Genomic DNA, 20,745 nt, shown 5'->3' with positions numbered 1-20,745 from the left:
TTATCTTTCCGGACTTTTCGGCAGAGGTGCAGAAAGGAAGAGCAAAGCACGTCGAGGTGAAACGCTGCCTGAGAGAGAAACAGTTCATGTACTCTGTTATATCCAGCTAAGCTGCGAGTTGTATCCGGCGGCAAAGTGCACATCTTTGACACCCCTGCAGCGGCGAACCAGTGGCTGGAGTCTACGCGTACACCAATGGATCCTGTACCACAAACGGGATAGCCCCGAATTGCCACGCTCCCAAAGGGAGAACTACTCGCCATCGTCTTGCTGTCCGGATGGCTAAGTACACTGTGGACTCAGAGTCCTTGCCTTAAACAGTGGGGCAGCGTTAGTTAGGACTATGTGCCTAGTCTTTAATAATTTAGGGAGTTGCTCCCTTGGGGGCCTACTGGGGGCTATTCTCTGCATTGTTATTACTTTCTGTTATGCGGTGGGAGTTGCGTATTGTTTAATGACTCCTCCTGTTAGGCCGGGAGGAAGAATAACTGTTGCTTTGATATACCTCATTTACTCAATACCTGCCAATGCCTAATGTTTTTTCCCACTTGCGTTGCCCATGGTAGCTGGGTACTGTTTTGCTTTATCTGTTTCAATCCCAGTGTTGTTAGGGGGGGTTGCGTTTTACACTGTGCTGTTACTTTTGTTAGTTCTGGGAACCACACCAGTACCTGTCCACTACCATGCTCCGTAACGGTCAGAATGCTACAGATATCCGTTCTCTAACTCTCTCACTCTCTTCCAATGGGGGTTAATGTTATTGCCTGGAATGTGAGGGGTTTGGGCGATGCCTCCAAAAGATACGCAGTGTTTAATTCTTTAAGACAGTTTCAGCTGGCTATTTTTTGACCAATGACACTATGGCTGTACTACAACGGGCGTGGATAGGCCAAGCGTACCACTCTGTGTACTCCAGCCATGCCAGGGGAGTTAGTGTACTAATACACAGGCAGATCCCATTTCAGTGCCTCGAATCTCATATTGATGCACAAGGTAGGTTTGTGTGCCCAAATCGTGTAATTTACCAGACCACGTTGCTGCTGATAGCGGTGGATATTCCTCCTCCGTACACGGACGAGGTTATGAGACAAATGCTGTCGTTTGTGGGGGCATCGCCGAATACTCCTGCACTTATACTGGGAGACTTCAATATGCTATTAGACTATGTCCTGGATAGACATGGTAGAAATTGGGATCCCAGGAGTCCAAAGCCGTCTAATATGGCCAATCTGCTTGCAGAGTTTGGAGAATTCGTAAATCCTCATACCAGACGTTACTCTTGCTTCACAAGCTCGAATGACTCGCTGTCTCGAATAGATTTGGCGTTGGGCCCATACTCTTTATTAGAGAGTGTGCAGAAGGTGGAGTATCTGCCTAGAAGTCTCTCCGATTATTCCCCTATTAGGGTCGAGCTCAGTTTGGACCCTTGTGCGATTACATCCAGAGCTCTGTGGAAGCTTAACCCCTTCTGGCTTACTCTATTGGGCGACGATGAGGGCATGCTTGCGGAGATGCAGGAGTATATGTCATTGAATACTGGTATGGCGCCTGCAGCTGTAGTCTGGGACGCATTCAAAGCCTTCCTTAGAGGGGTGTAAATTAGACGGATTCAGCAGCTTAATCTACAGTTGGCAGGAACCGGAGTGGGTAATAAAAGGCAGTTCTTTCACTCGATGCTGCAAAGGCCTTCGACAGTGTAGAGTGGAAATTTCTGTGGGGAGTGCTGAGGACGATGGGCTTTGGACCCAAATTCCTATCCTAGATCCAATTGCTATATGCCCGACCACAGATGCGGGTTAATGGGCGGGTATCAGAGCCCTTTGCCCTAGAGAGGGGAACAAGGCAGGGATGTCCCCTATCACCATTGCTATTTGCTCTAGCCATTGAACCCCTGGGCACAGCTGATCCGTAAGGATCCCCGGGTGACTGGTTTCCGTTAAGGCACTATAGAGGGAAAAATAGCACTATACGCTGACGATATGTTGCTCTTTTTGGATAATATCTCCCACTCAATACCGTATGTAATGCAGCTGATAGACAATTTTGGCTCCTACTCCGGTTTAGCCATAAATTGGGACAAATCTGTTGTGCTCCCCATGGAACCCATTCCGCAGGGTATACGGGATAAAATAGCTCGCTTACGTGTAGACGTCTCCTTTAAATACCTGGGGATAGTAGTCTCCTACACAATTCGGGACTACATTGCACTTAATCTGCTTCCGTTAATAGATAAAAGCCTACAAAAAGTAAACTGTTGGTGTAAACTACCACTATTTCTTATTGGCAGAGCCAATTTAGTTAAAATGGTACTCATGCCCCAATTTTTGTATATACACTACACAATAGCCCGATCTGGATTCCCATGAAATACTTTTATAAAATTCAAGGTCTATTTCGGTCGTTAATCTGGAACAAAAAATCCCCTAGAATTAGACTGGAAACCTTGCAGAGAAATAAGGATAATGGAGGATTAGCTGTACCCAATCCCTGGCTCTATTTTTTTAACTTTGCAAGCCCAGCAGTTTCAATCCTGGGTAGTCAATGGTGGTATGAACCCTGCTGGGACCCCGATATCTTTTCTCTTGGGGGGCAAACCATCATATACAGGTAGTGCAGAATTATTAGGCAAGTTGTATTTTTGAGGATTAATTTTATTATTGAACAACAACCATGTTCTCAATGAACCCCAAAAACTCATTAATATCAAAGCTGAATACTACTTAATATAAGTAGTTTTTAGTTTGTTTTTAGTTTTAGCTATTTTAGGGGGATATCTGTGTGTGCAGGTGACTATTACTGTGCATAATTATTAGGCAACTTAACAAAAAACAAATATATACCCATTTCAATTATTTATTTTTACCAGTGAAACCAATATAACATCTCAACATTCGCAAATATACATTTCTGACATTCAAAAACAAAACAAAAACAAATCAGTGACCAATATAGCCACCTTTCTTTGCAAGGACACTCAAAAGCCTGTCATCCATGGATTCTGTCAGTGTTTTGATCTGTTCACCATCAACATTGCGTGCAGCAGCAACCACAGCCTCCCAGACACTGTTCAGAGAGGTGTACTGTTTTCCCTCCTTGTAAATCTCACATTTGATGATGGACCACAGGTTCTCAATGGGGTTCAGATCAGGTGAACAAGGAGGCCATGTCATTAGATTTTCTTCTTTTATACCCTTTCTTGCCAGCCACGCTGTGGAGTACTTGGACTCGTGTGATGGAGCATTGTCCTGCATGAAAATCATGTTTTTCTTGAAGGATGCAGACTTCTTCCTGTACCACTGCTTGAAGAAGGTGTCTTCCAGAAACTGGCAGTAGGACTGGGAGTTGAGCTTGACTCCATCCTCAACCCGAAAAGGCCCCACAAGCTCATCTTTGATGTTACCAGCCCAAACCAGTACTCCACCTCCACCTTGCTGGCATCTGAGTCGGACTGGAGCTCTCTGCCCTTTACCAATCCAGCCACGGGCCCATCCATCTGGCCCATCAAGACTCACTCTCATTTCATCAGTCCATAAAACCTTAGAAAAATCAGTCTTGAGATATTTCTTGGCCCAGTCTTGACGTTTCAGCTTGTGTGTCTTGTTCAGTGGTGGTCGTCTTTCAGCCTTTCTTACCTTGGCCATGTCTCTGAGTATTGCACACCTTGTGCTTTTGGGCACTCCAGTAATGTTGCAGCTCTGAAATATGGCCAAACTGGTGGCAAGTGGCATCTTGGCAGCTGCACGCTTGACTTTTCTCAGTTCATGGGCAGTTATTTTGCGCCTTGGTTTTTCCACACGCTTCTTGCGACCCTGTTGACTATTTTGAATGAAACGCTTGATTGTTCGATGATCACGCTTCAGAAGCTTTGCAATTTTAAGAGTGCTGCATCCCTCTGCAAGATATCTCACTATTTTTGACTTTTCTGGGCCTGTCAAGTCCTTCTTTTGACCCATTTTGCCAAAGGAAAGGAAGTTGCCTAATAATTATGCACACCTAATATAGGGTGTTGATGTCATTAGACCACACCCCTTCTCATTACAGAGATGCACATCACCTAATATGCTTAATTGGTAGTAGGCTTTCGAGCCTATACAGCTTGGAGTAAGACAACATGCATAAAGAGGATGATGTGGTCAAAATACTCATTTGCCTAATAATTCTGCACTCCCTGTATCTTGGAACTCAGCTCGGACACGTGTCCGCCAGATACTATCCCTAGCATTAGACTATTTTGTAAAGTGTGGCAGAAAGTGAAAGAAATAACTGGAGCATTAGGGTGTACCACGATTACCCCTCTGTGGGACCATAGTGACCTACCGGAGGTGCAGAAGTTAACGGGATTTGGAAGTGCAGGGGGATATTTTGGCTGCCCCAACTGTACACCAATGGGATTTTTAAGAGCTATGATCAACTGAAAGCAGAATTCAGCCTAGCTAACTCTAACTTCTATCAATATTTACAACTGCGCCACGCCTTAGTGGCGCAAGGAAAAGTGAAATATCCTGCTATAAAAAGGTATCATTGATAGCTGATCAGATTAGAAAAGGCGGAGATACTAGAGGAACAATATCAGTATTTTATAAAATCCTGCTTTCATTTTAAATCAAGACTTTTTCCCATTGAAGGTACGAGATCAGTGGAGCGCGGATCTGGGACCTTTGTCTGACTCCCAATGGTCAGAGATGCTGGAGAGAGGCTCATCTTTATCTCTATGCGAACCGCAGAGATTGTCACAATTGTATTTAGTGCATAGGGTATATCGCACGCCCATGTTCCTTCACAAGCTGGGCCTGCGAGATACATCTCGGTGGCCGAAATGTGCTGTTCCAGATGCTCACATTTTACACATGTTTTGGGAATGCACGGCGCTGGGGCTTTTCTGGAAGGATGTTCTAGATGTTATTCATGCAATATACAAGATTAGGCTTCTAGCTGACCCCATCGTCTGTGTACTGGGTCTCTTGAAGGATGACTCTGAGGAGGGTACAGCCACAGCTATTCGTAGGTTACTGTATAATGCCAGAAAACTAATAGCCAAGTACTGGATAAGCACTGACGTGCCTTCTAAACGAGAATTTATAGCTCGCATGAATGCAATGATTGAATTAGAAAGAGGGGTATATACCAAAAGGGGTACTGCAAAGAAATTTGCTTCTATATGGGGACCATGGATGCAAACGCCGGGTATACCATCTGGTCGCCTTTTATTGGCCGATATGGGGAGAAGACTTTTTGGCTAAGACACACAAGGTGTATAATATTCGCTGCTCTGGTCATTCTATCCTGGGTTTAAGTACTGGCTGATAGAGTGGAATGGAAGGGGTGGATCGTAAATGGTCTGGTGTGGTTCGGGTGGGGGGAGGGGTATTGTGGTATGTTATATTGACTGTATTTGTGTTCATGTCTTATTATATGCCTACATTATACTGCACTGGATTACTTCTGACATTCTTGGATGGCTATGTCAATACTGCTGTACTTGCGTTGTACTTAAGTATTATATGTAAAAATTTAATAAAAACTAGTAACGCTCATTAGCGATGATCTGGTGGTGTAAATGCACCGCCAATTACCCAATGAACTAACAAAACGCTTGTTCATCAGGTTATTGTATCATCTGTGCAGCACAAAAGATCATCGTTTCCCAGGGGCAGATCGTGGGGGATGGGGGAAGAGCATTAGCGATAGCTCCTCCACATACTTTGGGAGAAACTGGAGGAGATCGCTGCATGTAAATGCACCAGTCTCCTCCGCTAGCCATCAGCAGATTGTCGGGAAGGAACACTTCCTCCCCAACAATCTGCTAGATCGTCGTCCCACGTGAAGGAACCATTAGATTCTGAAGGAAGGAACTAATCTTGATGAAATCTTACCTGTAGAAAGCATTCATTAACTTTCCTGCAAGGAAAATCCCCAGAGATAATTACAATTTGCTAAACACCTACTTGAGAAACAACTGTGATTTAGCTTCCATTAATTCTACTCCATCTCCTTCCTCAGGTTGAAGAGGTAGTCCAGCAAGAAGAGACACCACAGCCTCCATGCTTGCCTGATCTAGGTCCCTGTATAAGACAGAAAATTAGGAATCTGATCTTCTGAACAAACTCATGTGTGTCACAGATGGTGAAGAGAAGCAAATTCTGTACCTGGTTAGACACTTAACATCTTCATCTGCTGCTTGATTAGAAGTTCCCATTACCCAGTCTGTCAAGTATTCTACCATCTTATTTCTAAGAAGAAGAAAAAACGGGGAAGTAAAAATTACATGATTTGCAAGGAAGGCATTACAAAAGGTAACCTAATAAAGGATCGCATCTTACATTAAAGCAGGATATACAAGTGAGATATTAAAGGGGCTGAATTCTTTCATAGCTTTATTCATATTTAACAGTCATAATATGAACATGTAAATACACCCTTATTTTTTTTTGGGACCCGCGGATCGGAAGATCAGGGCCGCGCTCCGGAAATGCGGATACGAACAGCACACTGTGTGCTGTCAGCATCCATTCCTGCCCCATAGAGAATGAATGGGTCCGCACCCGTTCAGAGGTTTGAATTTGATGCAATTTGGTGGGGGAAATATCTGTATACCTTCCCTATATGCTTAGCCTGCTCGCCCTCACTCACTGGCAGCCTTTTGGCACCAGGAGAGGTATAGGGTGGACTCTTATTGCATTCGTTGAGGGCCATCTTGATACCTGCATTCCCTGGATTTAATAGAGGCCATTTTGGCACCAAAAATGACAAAAATTAAGGTGGGCCCAGCATGCATGTGAAACCTACATTCCCTGAATTGTATGGTAGCCATAATACTTTTTTGTACTTTATTTGGTTTGCAGAGTGCTGTTGCATTGTATTTCTTCCCTATATGCATGGTTTATTTATAAGTTCCTCAAGAGAATTTGCTATATGTACAATCTGCGCCTCAAGTGGATCTATTGGATCCATGCTCCAGCATTAGATAGGAGTTATTTATTATGGTAAATTAACTATTGTTACAGTGGTTCTCTGGTTAATATACAGTTGCAAGAAAAAGTATGTGAACCCGTTGGAATGATATGGATTTCTGCACAAATTGCTTATAAAATGTGATCTGATCTTCCTCTAAGTCACAACAATAGACAATCAAAGTCTGATTAAACTAATAACACACAAAAAATTAAATGTTACCATGTTTTTATTGAACACACCATGTAAACATTCACAGTGCTGGTGGATAAAGTTTGTGAACCCCTAGACTAATGACATCTCCAAGAGCTAATTGGAGTGACGTGTCAGCCTACTGGAGTCCAATCAATGAGATGAGATTGGAGTTGTTGGTTACAGCTGCACTGCCCTATAAAAAACACACACCAGTTCTGGGTTTGCTTTTCACAAGAAGCATTGCCTGATGTGGATGATGCATCGCACAAAAGAGCTCTCAGAAGACCTACGATTAAGAATTGTTGACTTGCATAAAGCTGGAAAGGGTTATAAAAGTATCTCCAAAAGCCTTGCTGTTCATCAGTCCACGGTAAGACAAATTGTCTATAAATGGAGAAAGTTCAGCACTGCTGCTACTCTCCCTAGGAGTGGCCGTCCTGTAAAGATGACTGCAAGAGCCCAGCTCAGACTGCTCAATGAGGTGAAGAATCCTAGAGAGTCAGCTAAAGACTTACAAAAGTCTCTGGCATATGCTGACATCCCTGTTAGTGAATCTACGATACGTAAAACACTAAAGAATGGATTTCATGGGAGGATACCACAGAGGAAGCCACTGCTGTCCAAAAATAAATTGCTGCACGTTTACAGTTTGCACAAGAGCACCTGGATGTTCCACAGCAGTACTGGCAAAATATTCTGTGGACAGATGAAACCAAAGTTGAGTTGTTTGGAAGAAACACACAACACTATGTGTGGAGAAAAAGAGGCACAGCACACCAACATCAAAACCTCATCCCTACTGTGAAGTATGGTGGTGGGGCATCATGGTTTGGGGCTGCTTTGCTGCGTCAGGGCCTGGACGGATTGCTATAATCTAAGGAAAAATGAATTCCCAAGTTCATCAAGACATTTTGCAGGAGAACTTAAGGCCATCTGTCCACCAGCTGAAGCTCAACAAAAGATGGGTGTTGCAACAGGACAACGACCCAAAGCATAGAAGTAAATCAACAGAAAGGCTTAAAACAGAAGAAAATACGCCTTCTGGAGTGGCCCAGTCAGAGTCCTGACCTCAACCCGATTGAGATGCTGTGGTATGACCTCAAGAAAGCGATTCGCACCAGACATCCCAAGAATATTGCTGAACTGAAACAGTTCTGTAAAGAGGAATGGTCAAGAATTACTCCTGACCGTTGTGCACGTCTGATCTGCAACTACAGGAAACGTTTGGTTGAAGTTATTGCTACCAAAGGAGGTTCAACCAGTTATTAAATCCAAGGGTTCACATACGTTTTCCACCTGCACTGTGAATGCTTACATGGTGTGTTCAATAAAAACATGGTAACATTTAATTTTTTGTGTTTTATTAGTTTAAGCAGACTGTTATTGTCTATTGTTGTGACTTAGATGGAGATCAGATCACATTTTATGACCAATTTGTGCAGAAATCCATATCATTCCAAAGGATTCACATACTTTTTCTTGCAACTGTATATGACCAATGATTTTATGGGCAATTTTTAACTAAAATCATGTGTGTATATATATATATATATATATATATATATATATAATATATACACACACACATGATTTTAGTTAAAAATTGCCCATAAAATCATTGGTCATATACAGTTGCAAGAAAAAGTATGTGAATCCTTTGGAATGATATGGATTTCTGCACAAATTTATATGGATTTTTTATTTATTTTTCCTGAATTGAATCGGAAATGATAAAAATTTATGGTTAGCCCCTAATGAACTGATACCTGTAAAACGTATCAGGTAAACGTGTCAGGACGTAGGCCGTTACATCATAGGTATAGTATTATATATACCAACTTACTGGGCAGACTGATATATATATGGAGTTCGTGTGAAACTATTATTTATTGATAAAATATCTTTATTCATCTTTTTTGTTTTTGATGTATATTTAGACCACTGACATTTGACACCTGACAGTTGTATAGTGGGTCTCTGAAGGTGGTAGTATCTATCCCTTGTCAGGGCCATACAGTGTGATTAGGAGGTTCCTGGCACGGGATCGCCCCCATCGGGACGGCTATTCCGTTTTTGTAGGCAGGGTTAATAGATTAAAGGGCAAGCTGAAGGGTCAGATTTTTCTCTCCCCCAGCAATAGTCCATATATACCCAGCCTAAAAAGATAGAGATTTTAGGCACGAATTGGAGTATTTCTAACAAATACCATTAAAGGTTACATTTTATACTGGTGAAGGTGCTATGTGACTTCTTCTAAATAAAATGACACTAGTGACAAATTTGGACTGAACTGTGACTTAGCATAAAATGCAGACATCAGTCTGTAGTTCTTTTATCACATAGCAAATTAGCTAATGCAGATATACTAGAAATCCCAGACCTCTTCGGCACAGGTCTCTTGGCAATGAATGTCGGGAATCGGGTGGCCAAAAAAACCGTTACATGCAGGGTTTTTTCATCCAGCTGACTCTCTGCATATTTGCGGCAGGATCTCTGCTGGATCCCATTACACTTAATGGGGTCCGGCGGCCAGGAAGCACTATCCAGCGATGCTGGATCCAGAGAACTCTCTGCTGGACAGCTGTGCTGCAGATGAGAAACTTGCTTCACCAAGTTCTGCTGCACTAAAAATACAATGGTCAAGTTACAACATTAATTGGTTCCTAAGACTTTCATTGTAAATTGAAATGATTGTAACTTTAGTCCATAACTCCATGGAAAACCATTAAATTGGTTCCAAAGCTCAAAAATGTCATCCCAAGATAAGAAAAAGGGACCTTTTAAGAAAAATAAGCAGATAAAAACAGATAAAGTCCTTACATAAAACAGACAGGAATAGATGCTGGAAGCTGTAAATCCCTTTCTATGGTGAGGACAGGAGCTTCTTTAGGGTCTTGCATAGTACATACATGTCCCAGCTCACCGAGTGCCCAACGAAGCAGCTCATCCTAACACAGACAGGGGGGCAGTACAGAACATGTAGCCCCTTCTACGGTACTACTAGACAACCAGTAAAGGTGCTTTACCAGTTAAATGGCCATGCTGATTAGTTGGATCTGAGTCTGAGAAATTGTATGTTCAGTCTATTTTCAACTTACCATGGCCCAGAAAAGACCACTGTATGTTGAAAATATTGTATGCTGAGGCCATTGTATCTTGTAACTCTAGTACTCACCTGAATTTCATTTCCTGACAAAAGGAAAGATCGTCCCTTCTTTCCATCATCACCTCCACCAGCTGACAAAGCTTTGTCTTGATCTGAATGGCATGCACCATGTTCCCCAGTACACGGACATACCTATTAATACATTTTTGGTGAATTAGAGACTATACATAAATGGATGAGGTGAGTGCACCCCAATCAAGTGACTGAAGTGCCTCCAAACAAACATGCACAGTGCTATTTTAGCTTGGGCAGCCAATTTTTTTAATTTCTCACAGTAGTGTTTGCATAAGTTTGCTGTAATTTCTACAGAAGACACGTGGAAACTTTTGTGCACATTCTGATTATTCTCACGTGGAAAAACAGACAGCCCCTGTGGATAGGCAATAGATGTGCGCCCTGATTCCTCTTCACTGAAGGACCAGAGTGTGGAGTTAGAATGGTGCAGCAGTCAAGCAGGTGTGGGATCACTCCATTTAAACTCAACGAGACAACTCGGCACTCGTCCCATACACACAATATACAATCAAATCCTTCCTCACTATGGTTGTGCAGTGAGTGCTTGGGACCCTGTTCTAATAACTGGTGGAGGTGCCAGCGATCAAACAAAACATAACATATCCTGTGGATAAGTGATAAATTATAACTTGTGGGGAAACCCCTTTAAAGGGGTTGTCCCACAGGTAATATTCTGCAGTTTTCAAGATAGCATCTGTATCTGAATGCTGTTGTAATTACATGTAATAAAAAATAAATAAATAAAAAAATTGCATAGCCACTGAGCTATTCAATAAACGGAACCGTCCAGTCCATAATAGAACTGTCCTATCCTTGTCCCTAATATGGACAATAGGACATGTTCTATCGTTTGAGGGTGCTGTGGAACAGACATACAGATATGCATCTTTTGCGGCCCCACTGAAGTTAATGGGTCCAAAAAATGCGGATTGGATGCGGACTAAAACAAAGGTCGTGTGCATGAGCCCTTAGAAAGAGATTGTCATGTACTATAGGATGTCTGTTTTTCATTAATCATGGGATAACTCCTTTAGGTGCTTACGATCTATAATATTAATACCCAAATACTGCTTAGTATTAAAAAAAACTAATCTCTTTTAGATTACCTGACAAGATTGAGCATCATGGTCTCCAGACTGGCTTGTCCCAAATGTTCAGAACTGCCTTCTGTGTGATTATCAAGCAGGTTCTTCAGAATGGTAATTGTCTGTTCAACAAACTGGGTATTGGTGTCATTAAGTAAAACCTAAAATGCAAGGAAAGCTCATTATATCAGTTTAACTAGACAGACCCAATGGGACCTGCAAAAGTGTATGCACAAGCAAGATGCAGACAGATGGACTGCTGCGTTCTGCACAGACTGCCAAACTGAATATTAAACATACACATGTGGAAAACACATCAGCGTCTACTTCCTTACCTGCCCCTGGGAGTCAAAAAACTTGCTGATATTGTTCTTCATTTTGTTAAAGAGCATTGGATACAAGGCAGGGCTTAATTCTAAACCAACCAAGTCTTTAATGTTTGTTCGTATCTGCACTCCAACCTTCTCATTGTTGCATACCATCAAAGACAGAAGCCTATCAAGAAACTTGCTGACAGGGGTTTCAGCATTTCCCTCCGTAGACACCATTGAGATGACAGAGCCTTTGCGTTCATTTACAGGGCCCATTGGCGGACTGTAAGTGACAAGTCCGACACTGCTTCGATGCTGCAGACAAACTCCACCAAGGGCTGAAAGAAACCCAGTCATGTTAATCCACTCCTGGAGAGAGTCCGTATCTGAAAGATCTATAGATCCACCTCCGCTCACGTGAGACATCCTCCTCTTCACAATGGTCTTATGAAGACTTTCAGTGACCTGTAGGTAAATTTATTTGAATGAATCATATGTCGGCAAACATCAGAAAACACACAGTCTGTAGGATTAGAATTAACCAACTTGGCAAAAATCCATTACCAGAGGTACCAACAAAATATACAGACAGAATATCTGTCTTAGTCCTAAACTATGCTCAAGCAATAATGTAGTGTAAAATGAAGTTTAAAATGGTTGTACAACTAAAAGCGGGAATATTCCTAGTAGATGCATATAATGTGTAATTCGGTTCCAATCCAAGAAGCACCATGGCTATTCCATTGTTTCCACGATCAGACCTCTGCTGATCACATTGATTGCATATTCTAGTGATAGGTCATCACATAGGCCAGACAAACCCTTTACCTAAAGCCTCATTTAAAGGGGTTTTCTCATAGGATTTAGGGATAAACATTTGTTAGCTAGGAGTCCAACCTCTGGGACACCTGAAGCATCCCATAATAATGAAGCAGAGGTGCATGCACGACCACCGCTACAGTCAGTTCTATGTGTACAGCAGTCCGTTCTGTGATTGTTGGGGGGTCTCATATGCTGTCCCCCCAGCGAACAGATATTGTGAATAAGGGATAAGTATTGTCACTGGGAAAACTCCTTTTAAGGGAATCGGTCACCAGATTTTTTTATTTTATTTCCTTACTGCTCCCCGTTCCCCTGCTGTCAGCACTCAGAGCTGCGCTGAAATACACTGTCAGGACTGTAGAGCGTGCACACAAGTCCCCTCCATTATGTTAGCATTGTACAGCAGTCCTGACTCTGCATTCCAGCACAGCTTTGAGTGCCGACAGAAAATAAAAAAATGTCAACCTGAACGCCTTATGTGCAGAACTACTCATGTATTACTACTGGGGATGAGCAGGAGCTCCGTACAGTATTAGAATGTATGATGAGCCGAAGTTTTTGCGTGAAGTCTTGCGAGACTTTGCAATGCAATAACTTCGGCTCATCGGAGCCAATACATTTTAATACATCCTGCTCCATACAGTATTAGAACAAATTTTTACGCGAATCGACTTCGGATGTTTCATCCGAAGTCGGATCGCTCATCCCTAATTACCAATAATAATAGTCCAGCATGATGGCGACAGATTCCCTTGTTTAAACCATAAGCCGCTCCAGCAAAATATGTCTAACATTATGTGTATGCTCATTTTCGGATTGTTAAACTCAATGAAAAGCCATCACAGATTACACAACCACTGTATGTGATTACACCTTAAAAGGAACCTGTCACCATGAAAATAAAGTACAGTCTTTTTGAGGTCAGTAGGCATGTAGGCGGTCTTACCCGGTGACTGACAGCCATCCCTTTATATATGTGTATACATAGCTAGCTGTCATACCGCCTACTTGGCTACTGAACACAAAGAGCAGTTTATATATATTAATTTAATATATACTGAATCTTTTCTCATAATGATAAATTGTAATCTGCTCAACTCCCGCTTGACAGGATGTCTGGGACGTGCATTGCATTTTCACAGTGACTGCGGTTTTAATGTGGAAATGATAGTAAAGTAATTTTATAAATTTCAAAGAAACAAAAGGGCAGTCATTGTTTCTCTACCTGACCATCTTCCAGTTTAGTCTTTGGGAAGTTTAAGATTAACTTTGTTGCTTGCTCCCACTTTGCATATGTGTCTTCCCATGCCTAAAAAGAAACGCATTATACTATTCAGAAATAATATCGAACACCTGCAACTTATCTAATTTGAACTATGCAAAAAATAAAGTAAAAAATAATTGTTTGCCAGAAGAGGAAAAACTCACCTCTGTGTTTCCAGCTGTCGGATGCTCTATTCTTCTAAGTAAGGCCATAACTCGCTTCTGTAGAGCTGCTCTGCCTAAAACAGCATATAAAAAATATCAGAAGGTGCACCGTGACATCTTAGTACAACGTAGAACACAAGCCATCCATATGAAGAAAAGCTTGGGAATGTTGGAGTATATCCCCAAGCTCATTGCTGAGATTAGGCGTGTAAAAATGGAGGGAGCAATCTGGTCAGGATGACAGAAGACTCAGTACATGGCTCCAATTAAGGAGGAGCTGTCACTTCTCCTGACTTGTCTGCTTCAGTAAATAATTGTATTTAACAAGAAAAGACAATTCAATCTGGAGACTATGTTGTGCCATTCCTGAAAGAAGTTTATTAAGGTACAACTGGGTGTTACACCAGTTGGAGGTATCCCTGAACAGGCTGACAGTATCTAGTCATAAAAAGATGTTCCAGAATTGTTACTACATGGAAAATGCAAGTAGTTACTAAGGCATCATGCACACGGCCGTTGTTTTGGTCCGCATCCGAGCCGCAGTTTTGGCGGCTCAGATTCAGACCCATTCACTTCAATGGGGCCGCAAAAGATGCGGATAGCACTCAGTGTGCTGTCCGGATCCGTTGCTCCGTTACGTGTTCCGCCCAAAAAATATAACCTGTCCTATTCTTATCCGCGCTTTGCGGACAAGAATAGGCAGTTATATTAAAGGCTGTCAGTGCCATTCCGCAAATTGCGGAACGCACGCGGACACCATCCGTGTACTGCAGATTCGCGATTTGCGAACCACAAAACACACAACGGTCGTGTGCATGTAGCCTAAGAGACATGCCAGGAGAGTAGCCGGGTCCTCTTTAATAATTAAGCCTTGCATGAGACTCTTGGGGCCCCGGCAACTGCACCTCCCCAGCCCGCCCCTGCCTCTCTGCTGGAAGGACAGCATGACAGAACTCTTTAATTATTTGGAAAGAGTAGCAGTATTTCATTATAGCTCTAGCCAATTTTGTGGCAGAGAAAATTCACTAATTTTGTGGCAAGTGCCAAGTGGGTGGGGGGTGTGCAAGAAGAAGTGGGCCACAAGTGATACCATCACGCCCCAACTCATTTAACAACATATGCACCAGAAAACGGGTGCACAATTCAACCAAAATCTTCTCCAGCTCCTGGCTAGAGTAGCTCTCATTTCACACGAAGAGCAGGAGGTTCGACAAATTTATAATTGGTTAGTTCTCCCTCTGACGGGGTTTTAACTGACACTGGCATGTGAAACGCTAATGGTCCCCCAATATGCCTGCCCTTGATACAGAGGTGCCCTTTTTATAGATGTCCATACCAGTTGACAACATATTGCTGACAGATGCAAACTCCATGAAGGTGTTGTAATTTGGTAAGAAATTGTGGACAGACACTTCATCCACCCCACAACGGATTTCAGCCTCTTCACACAAGCTCCGGAAACATGACATTGCCACTAGAACAGCTTCAATATCTGGGCTCCAGAGAAACATGTAGAGGGAAACTTCCAATTTAGTCTGAGCTTGACGGCAAATTGGGATTCCACTTCCAGCTGCAGCACTTTCCTTCAGAAAGAAGTCAATAAAATGTTATTGCATGCAGGAAACTACATCCACCTAGTGTAATGTACAGAGAAATGAACACAAAGTCCAACTAAATGCAGATCCAGATAATGAGTATAACGCATCAAGACAAAAAAATTAAAAATACCTTGTATTTAAGAAGAAATTTATTTCTGCAAATCAATATTTCTCGGAGCCATTTAAGGACTTCAGTGCTGTTGAGCATTTGGTGGCCTGTCAATTTCCTACATATGCAGAAGATCATTTGAGAACTATAGGAGAGACAGTAAAAGAAAGTTAATAAAAAATAAAATATCTAAAAACAGAATTTTACATATGAGAAGAGGCTCAGGTGGTACTGGAACAGCACAGCTCTGTACACTGGGTCGAGGACATGAATGGCACTGCAGCACTTGTCCCATTTGACCTACCTTATTTCCCAGAAGGTTTCTACTGGTGCATCTGGATTCCACAGTTCAATGCTGTCCGGTTGATGTAGAACCAACAATGCCTATTACACAAAGAATATATTCATCAAATAGAGATGGTATTTAACATATCATTTCCCATCACGGTGTGGGACCCATATCTAGGTCAAAAACAGGGGACAGAATGAATAGAGAGGTGATGAAACGTGCTCCTCTCTTTCCATTCACTTCTACCTAAGCTGGGTGCTGTGGATATGGCCTGAATGCCCGTGATCGCAATACCCCACAATGAGAACGGTTTACGTCACTGCTGAGGTGTGGAACTACAGAAATTAGCTTCAGAAAACTGGCATAAGTAATTCCAACTCAACATGTCTGGTTCTTATCAGACACCTTTGATAACAGTAGTAACATCAGAAAAGAGAGCTCACCTCCATGGCTTCTTGTGCCACCTCCGGCATGTTTGTCTGCGGGACCAACTGTACCAATCCGTTAATTAACTCTGCGGTACTGTTCTGTGTGTCAGGTGCTGCTTTTCCTGGGTTCTGGACGCAAACACATGCAACATGGGGAACAAACACATTTCCAAATTATGGGTTGACCTCCCGTTATCTGTAAAACTAACGCAACGGTGCAAATACAAAGCTCCGCATTTCCCTAAAGAGTTACTGGTGTTAGAAAAGACCATCACTGTGTGATCATCATGGGTTACAACACTTGGGACCTCCAATGCTCAGTCCAATAAATGAGCTGCAGTGTTTCCGGGAACATGACACAGAGGTCCATCTGCATGGGAGCCTGCACCTGGTACTGCAGCTCCGTTTCATTTACAGGTAGACATAAGATACATCAAGGTTTTGTATATTCTACAGATTTAGTTACTGATCACAAGAGCCTAGATTCTAACAGCTGAAATATAAAGCTCCTGCAGCACAAGGTACGGTTAAGGGGTTTTCCCCATATAAATATCTGTGGCATATCACTACCATATGCCACAGATGTCAGATGGTGCAAATCCGGCATGCACGGTGTGCTCTCCATTCACTGCTATCAGACTTCCGAAAATAGCCTATTTTCGGAGGTCCTATAGCAATAAATGAACAAGCTGCGCAAGAGCAGCCACCTTAATGTTACTGCTGAAAACAGCAAGCCAGCGCTTGGCTATTTTCAGAACCCTATAGTGATAACGTGTGGACGCCCCTGCGCAGCAACTCTGTCTTGATAAGGCCCTCTGAAGTAAAGGGAGAGTTGCTGGAGACTTACAACTATCTGACATTAGTGGCATATCGTAGCGCTATGCCACAAATATTTAGATGGAAAAACCACTTTCATGCATTTCACATACTAACGGACTTGAATTAGGAGGGGAAAAAAACAAAAACGGATGCCTTGATGCAGCATGCTACTAACATTCTCAAGGCAACTCCAAAATCCCTGCATCTTATAAAATTTTGACTGCTGAAAAGATGGCATCCAGCAGTAAGTAAATGTTGCAGCTGCAACATCATAAGATATACTGTGCAAAATTAAGGCAATGGCTATTCATGAAAAGACCAATTCAAGGATCATATGGACTTCATTACAGACTTTAAATGGCCATGGTCATTTCAACACACTTGCCATAAACCGATAGTACAGGTAAATATAAGAAACTCTGTAATATATGTTATCAGAGAAAAATTCCTTTTTCTCCTTCAAGCAACAGTCTTCATTCCATCCCTACAGACTTCTATGGGCAGCACGTGTTTGTCTCTTTAAATAAGCTCCTTTTTGTCACTCATTGTAGCTCAATACTTCAGCAGTCAATAATAGTCTAATTGGGGAGGGGGATTTTTCTCTGCTACGGTATCTTACAAAATTTCTTATATTCAGCTGTACTACTGATTCATGAGATAGTCACTCTGTGGAAACAATAGTGACCATTTACAATCACAGCAAGCAGTGTGACATTTTTATTATAATCATCAAGAAAGGGCAACAGAATTTCCTTACATATAAAAGCAGCTTTGGGTCCCCATGGATGAGTTTGACCATTGACAGCAACAAGTACTTATAACTTCTGGTCTCCAGGTCGGTGGGCTTCTCTTTAAATTTAAGGTATGGCATTTTCTCTTTAAAGGTAAGACTCTGAGGAAAAATTCCAGCACACTGTCAATAGAAGGAATCATACACTATACTTTTGGCATTAAACAGTTAGGAAACATACGCTTTCTCAGTTGTACAAAAACTTCGGCTAGGGCCCCACAGGATTCACATAACTGCAACTCTGTGTTGCTGTGGAGCCTTAGCCTAAAAATATACATTCTCTGCAGTGAGTGGTCCTGTCATATCATTAAAGGGATTATCCGCAAATTTAAAACAGAGACTGCTCTTACTGTGGGTGGGCAGCAGCTCCTAGGATGCATTGCAATATGCTCTCGTTAGCCCCTTCCTCCCCTGAATAAAAATAGTCTCAGCTATAGCTCCAGAGATTTATATGGTCTAGACAGAGATATAGCTATATACTTTTATTAATCTACTAATGAATGAATGTATAAATGTACAAACGAATGAATGAGTGTCCACTTGCAAAAGAAGGTGGACCAGAAGGGGGGTGCCGCTAGATGTATATCGCAATAATGTTTTATTTGCAATACCCTATTCATTGCATCATTGCATAGTAAAACTGTTTATGAGCTTACGATCTGGTTGGCTATAATTATAGCCCTCCTATTCATGCCAATTATACCAGGCTACAACTACCTTTTAACAGATGAGTCTGTTTTTACAGATTTGGAACATTAAACGGGTTGTCCCATGAAAAATAGTTTACACTACAGTTTTCAAACCAGCACCTGGGTCTGAATACTTTTGTAATTGCATATAATTAAACATTTAGCATAGCCACTGAGTTATTCAATAAAATGTATCTGTATAGCGCCACCTGCTGTTTATTTTTTTTCTTATTTATTTGTCTGTCTCACCGAGACGGCCGCACATGCTCAGTTTCATCCTTCAACTGGCTCCTGAGCTGTGATCAGGAGAGCATAGACACGCCCCCTTAGCTGCAGCAGAAAAGACCCTCCCCTTGAGCTGTCAGCCTCATAAATCTAGCAGAGCAATGAATGTGGAGATCTCTGGATCCATGTGAGGTACAGGGCTCGTTCTAGCTTTGTTAGAAAGAGATTGTCATGTACTATATGGTGTCCGATTATTTTTTTTTAATTAGTCATGGAATAACTCTTTTAAAGGAATTGATCATGTGACAGATCTGATCAGTTTTATTGGCTGCAAACGGAAACAAAAAGCAGCTGTTGGTCAGTTGGATCAGCTGTACACACAAATAAAATTACTTAAAAAAAAAACTCATTTACGGATGCCCAAACATGAATTACCTCTAACCACCAGGCCATACCTGTACAGCCCCGGCAATTAATGGTGACCTGCATGCATATCCTGCCGCTGGACTGTATGGTGTAATAAAAGCTAATTGCAAAGTTGGAAAGATTTAGGAAGAAATGCACATATAAGGTCAATACCATTACACAAAAGAATGTAAGAACAAAATAGACAAACCCTGTTTTTAAAGGGAAGTAGCCTTTTTCCCGATAATAACCAACCATATTCTAGCTTTCATTAATTCAAATCACTTTTCAAAAATAAAGTAATGATTTGCTCGATGCTGCCTTCTAGAAAAGATTTTAAGGCTACTTTCCCACTAGCATTTCTGTTTTCCAGTATTGAGATCTGCCATAGGGGACAAAACGTAACTGAACAGCACGAAGTGCTCCAAAATGCATTCCATTCTGTTTGGTTGTGTTCCCATACCGGAGAGCAAACCGCAGCAGGCTGCGTTTTTCTTTCCGTCATGGGATGCGTAGCAAAGCGGATCCGTCATGACCCACAATGCAAGTCAATGGGGACGGATCAATTTTCTCTGACACAATAGAAAATGGATCCGTTCCCCATCTACTTTTAGTGGAGTTCATGACAGATCCGTCTCGGCTATGCTACAGATAATACAACCGGATCCGTTCATAACGGATGCAGATAATTGTATTAACAGTAACGTAAGTGTTTTTGCTGAGCCCTGCGGATCCAGCAAAAACGCTGGTGTGAAAGTAGGCTAAGCCTGTTAAGTTGTACTTGGAGAGATGTGATACAGCAAATTACAGACAGTGCACATATTCAGTTTAGAACATCTGGATATAAAAATTAGTTTAAAAAACAGGTTTGTGTCAAACAGTCTTCTTAGGGCCACTTTATATTTTCAGACTTTAATTTTTTTTAAAAACTACATAAGAAAGGAAGTTGCATTTTTCCAAAATAAGCTGTGTTTGAAACCACTAAGCGCTCACCCGGTGTACTATATTCTAAATTTCTGAACACCGTCTCCCATAGGCTCTGTTCACATTAGAATCTACAGTTCCATTTTGTGTCAGCAGAGCAGAAACAAAGGATAAATGACCAGCTGCAATAAAGTCCCCCAATGATTTTTAATGGGGTTCATCAGGTTGAACTGAATTGTAAGCCATTTTGATGGGAAGAATAGCACAGAATGTGGTGCTGCTCTGCCTGTCAAATATGATGGTATCTACTGACCGAGGCTGCGAATGTAAATGTGAACGCAGCCTTCCTTAGAGGAAAGTTCTGCGCTAATAATCACTGTACGTTTATATAGAGGGAAGGAAAAGCTTCATAAACATATTCCACTACATATGCTTTCTACTCCAGGTGTATCACACATATACTTCACCATTAAGATACTAAAAATGCTTTTATTTA

General features: G+C 41.9%; 1 protein-coding gene across 4 annotated transcripts in view; it reads right to left on the bottom strand.

Moving 5' to 3' along the window:
- The window catches only part of NF1 (neurofibromin 1), a 259,226-nt gene that overhangs the window by 156,893 nt on the left and 81,588 nt on the right, over positions 1-20,745 (bottom strand). For all 4 annotated transcript variants that reach the window (XM_040424878.1, XM_040424880.1, XM_040424879.1 and 1 more), the window contains exons 13-24: positions 17,974-18,108; positions 16,413-16,526; positions 15,985-16,064; positions 15,702-15,825; positions 15,310-15,556; positions 13,974-14,047; positions 13,771-13,854; positions 11,748-12,188; positions 11,434-11,573; positions 10,322-10,444; positions 6,147-6,230; positions 5,946-6,062 (exon numbers count right to left, since the gene is read on the bottom strand). In XM_040424878.1, the coding sequence (XP_040280812.1) occupies positions 5,946-6,062; positions 6,147-6,230; positions 10,322-10,444; positions 11,434-11,573; positions 11,748-12,188; positions 13,771-13,854; positions 13,974-14,047; positions 15,310-15,556; positions 15,702-15,825; positions 15,985-16,064; positions 16,413-16,526; positions 17,974-18,108 (1,763 nt within the window). The remainder of the gene's footprint in view (positions 1-5,945; positions 6,063-6,146; positions 6,231-10,321; positions 10,445-11,433; positions 11,574-11,747; positions 12,189-13,770; positions 13,855-13,973; positions 14,048-15,309; positions 15,557-15,701; positions 15,826-15,984; positions 16,065-16,412; positions 16,527-17,973; positions 18,109-20,745) is intronic.

The sequence above is a fragment of the Bufo bufo genome, chromosome 3 (assembly GCF_905171765.1).
Source record: "Bufo bufo chromosome 3, aBufBuf1.1, whole genome shotgun sequence".
Lineage (NCBI taxonomy): Eukaryota > Metazoa > Chordata > Amphibia > Anura > Bufonidae > Bufo > Bufo bufo.
The sequence above is the reverse complement of the archived record's forward strand: the minus strand, read 5'-3'. Positions and strand labels throughout refer to the sequence as shown.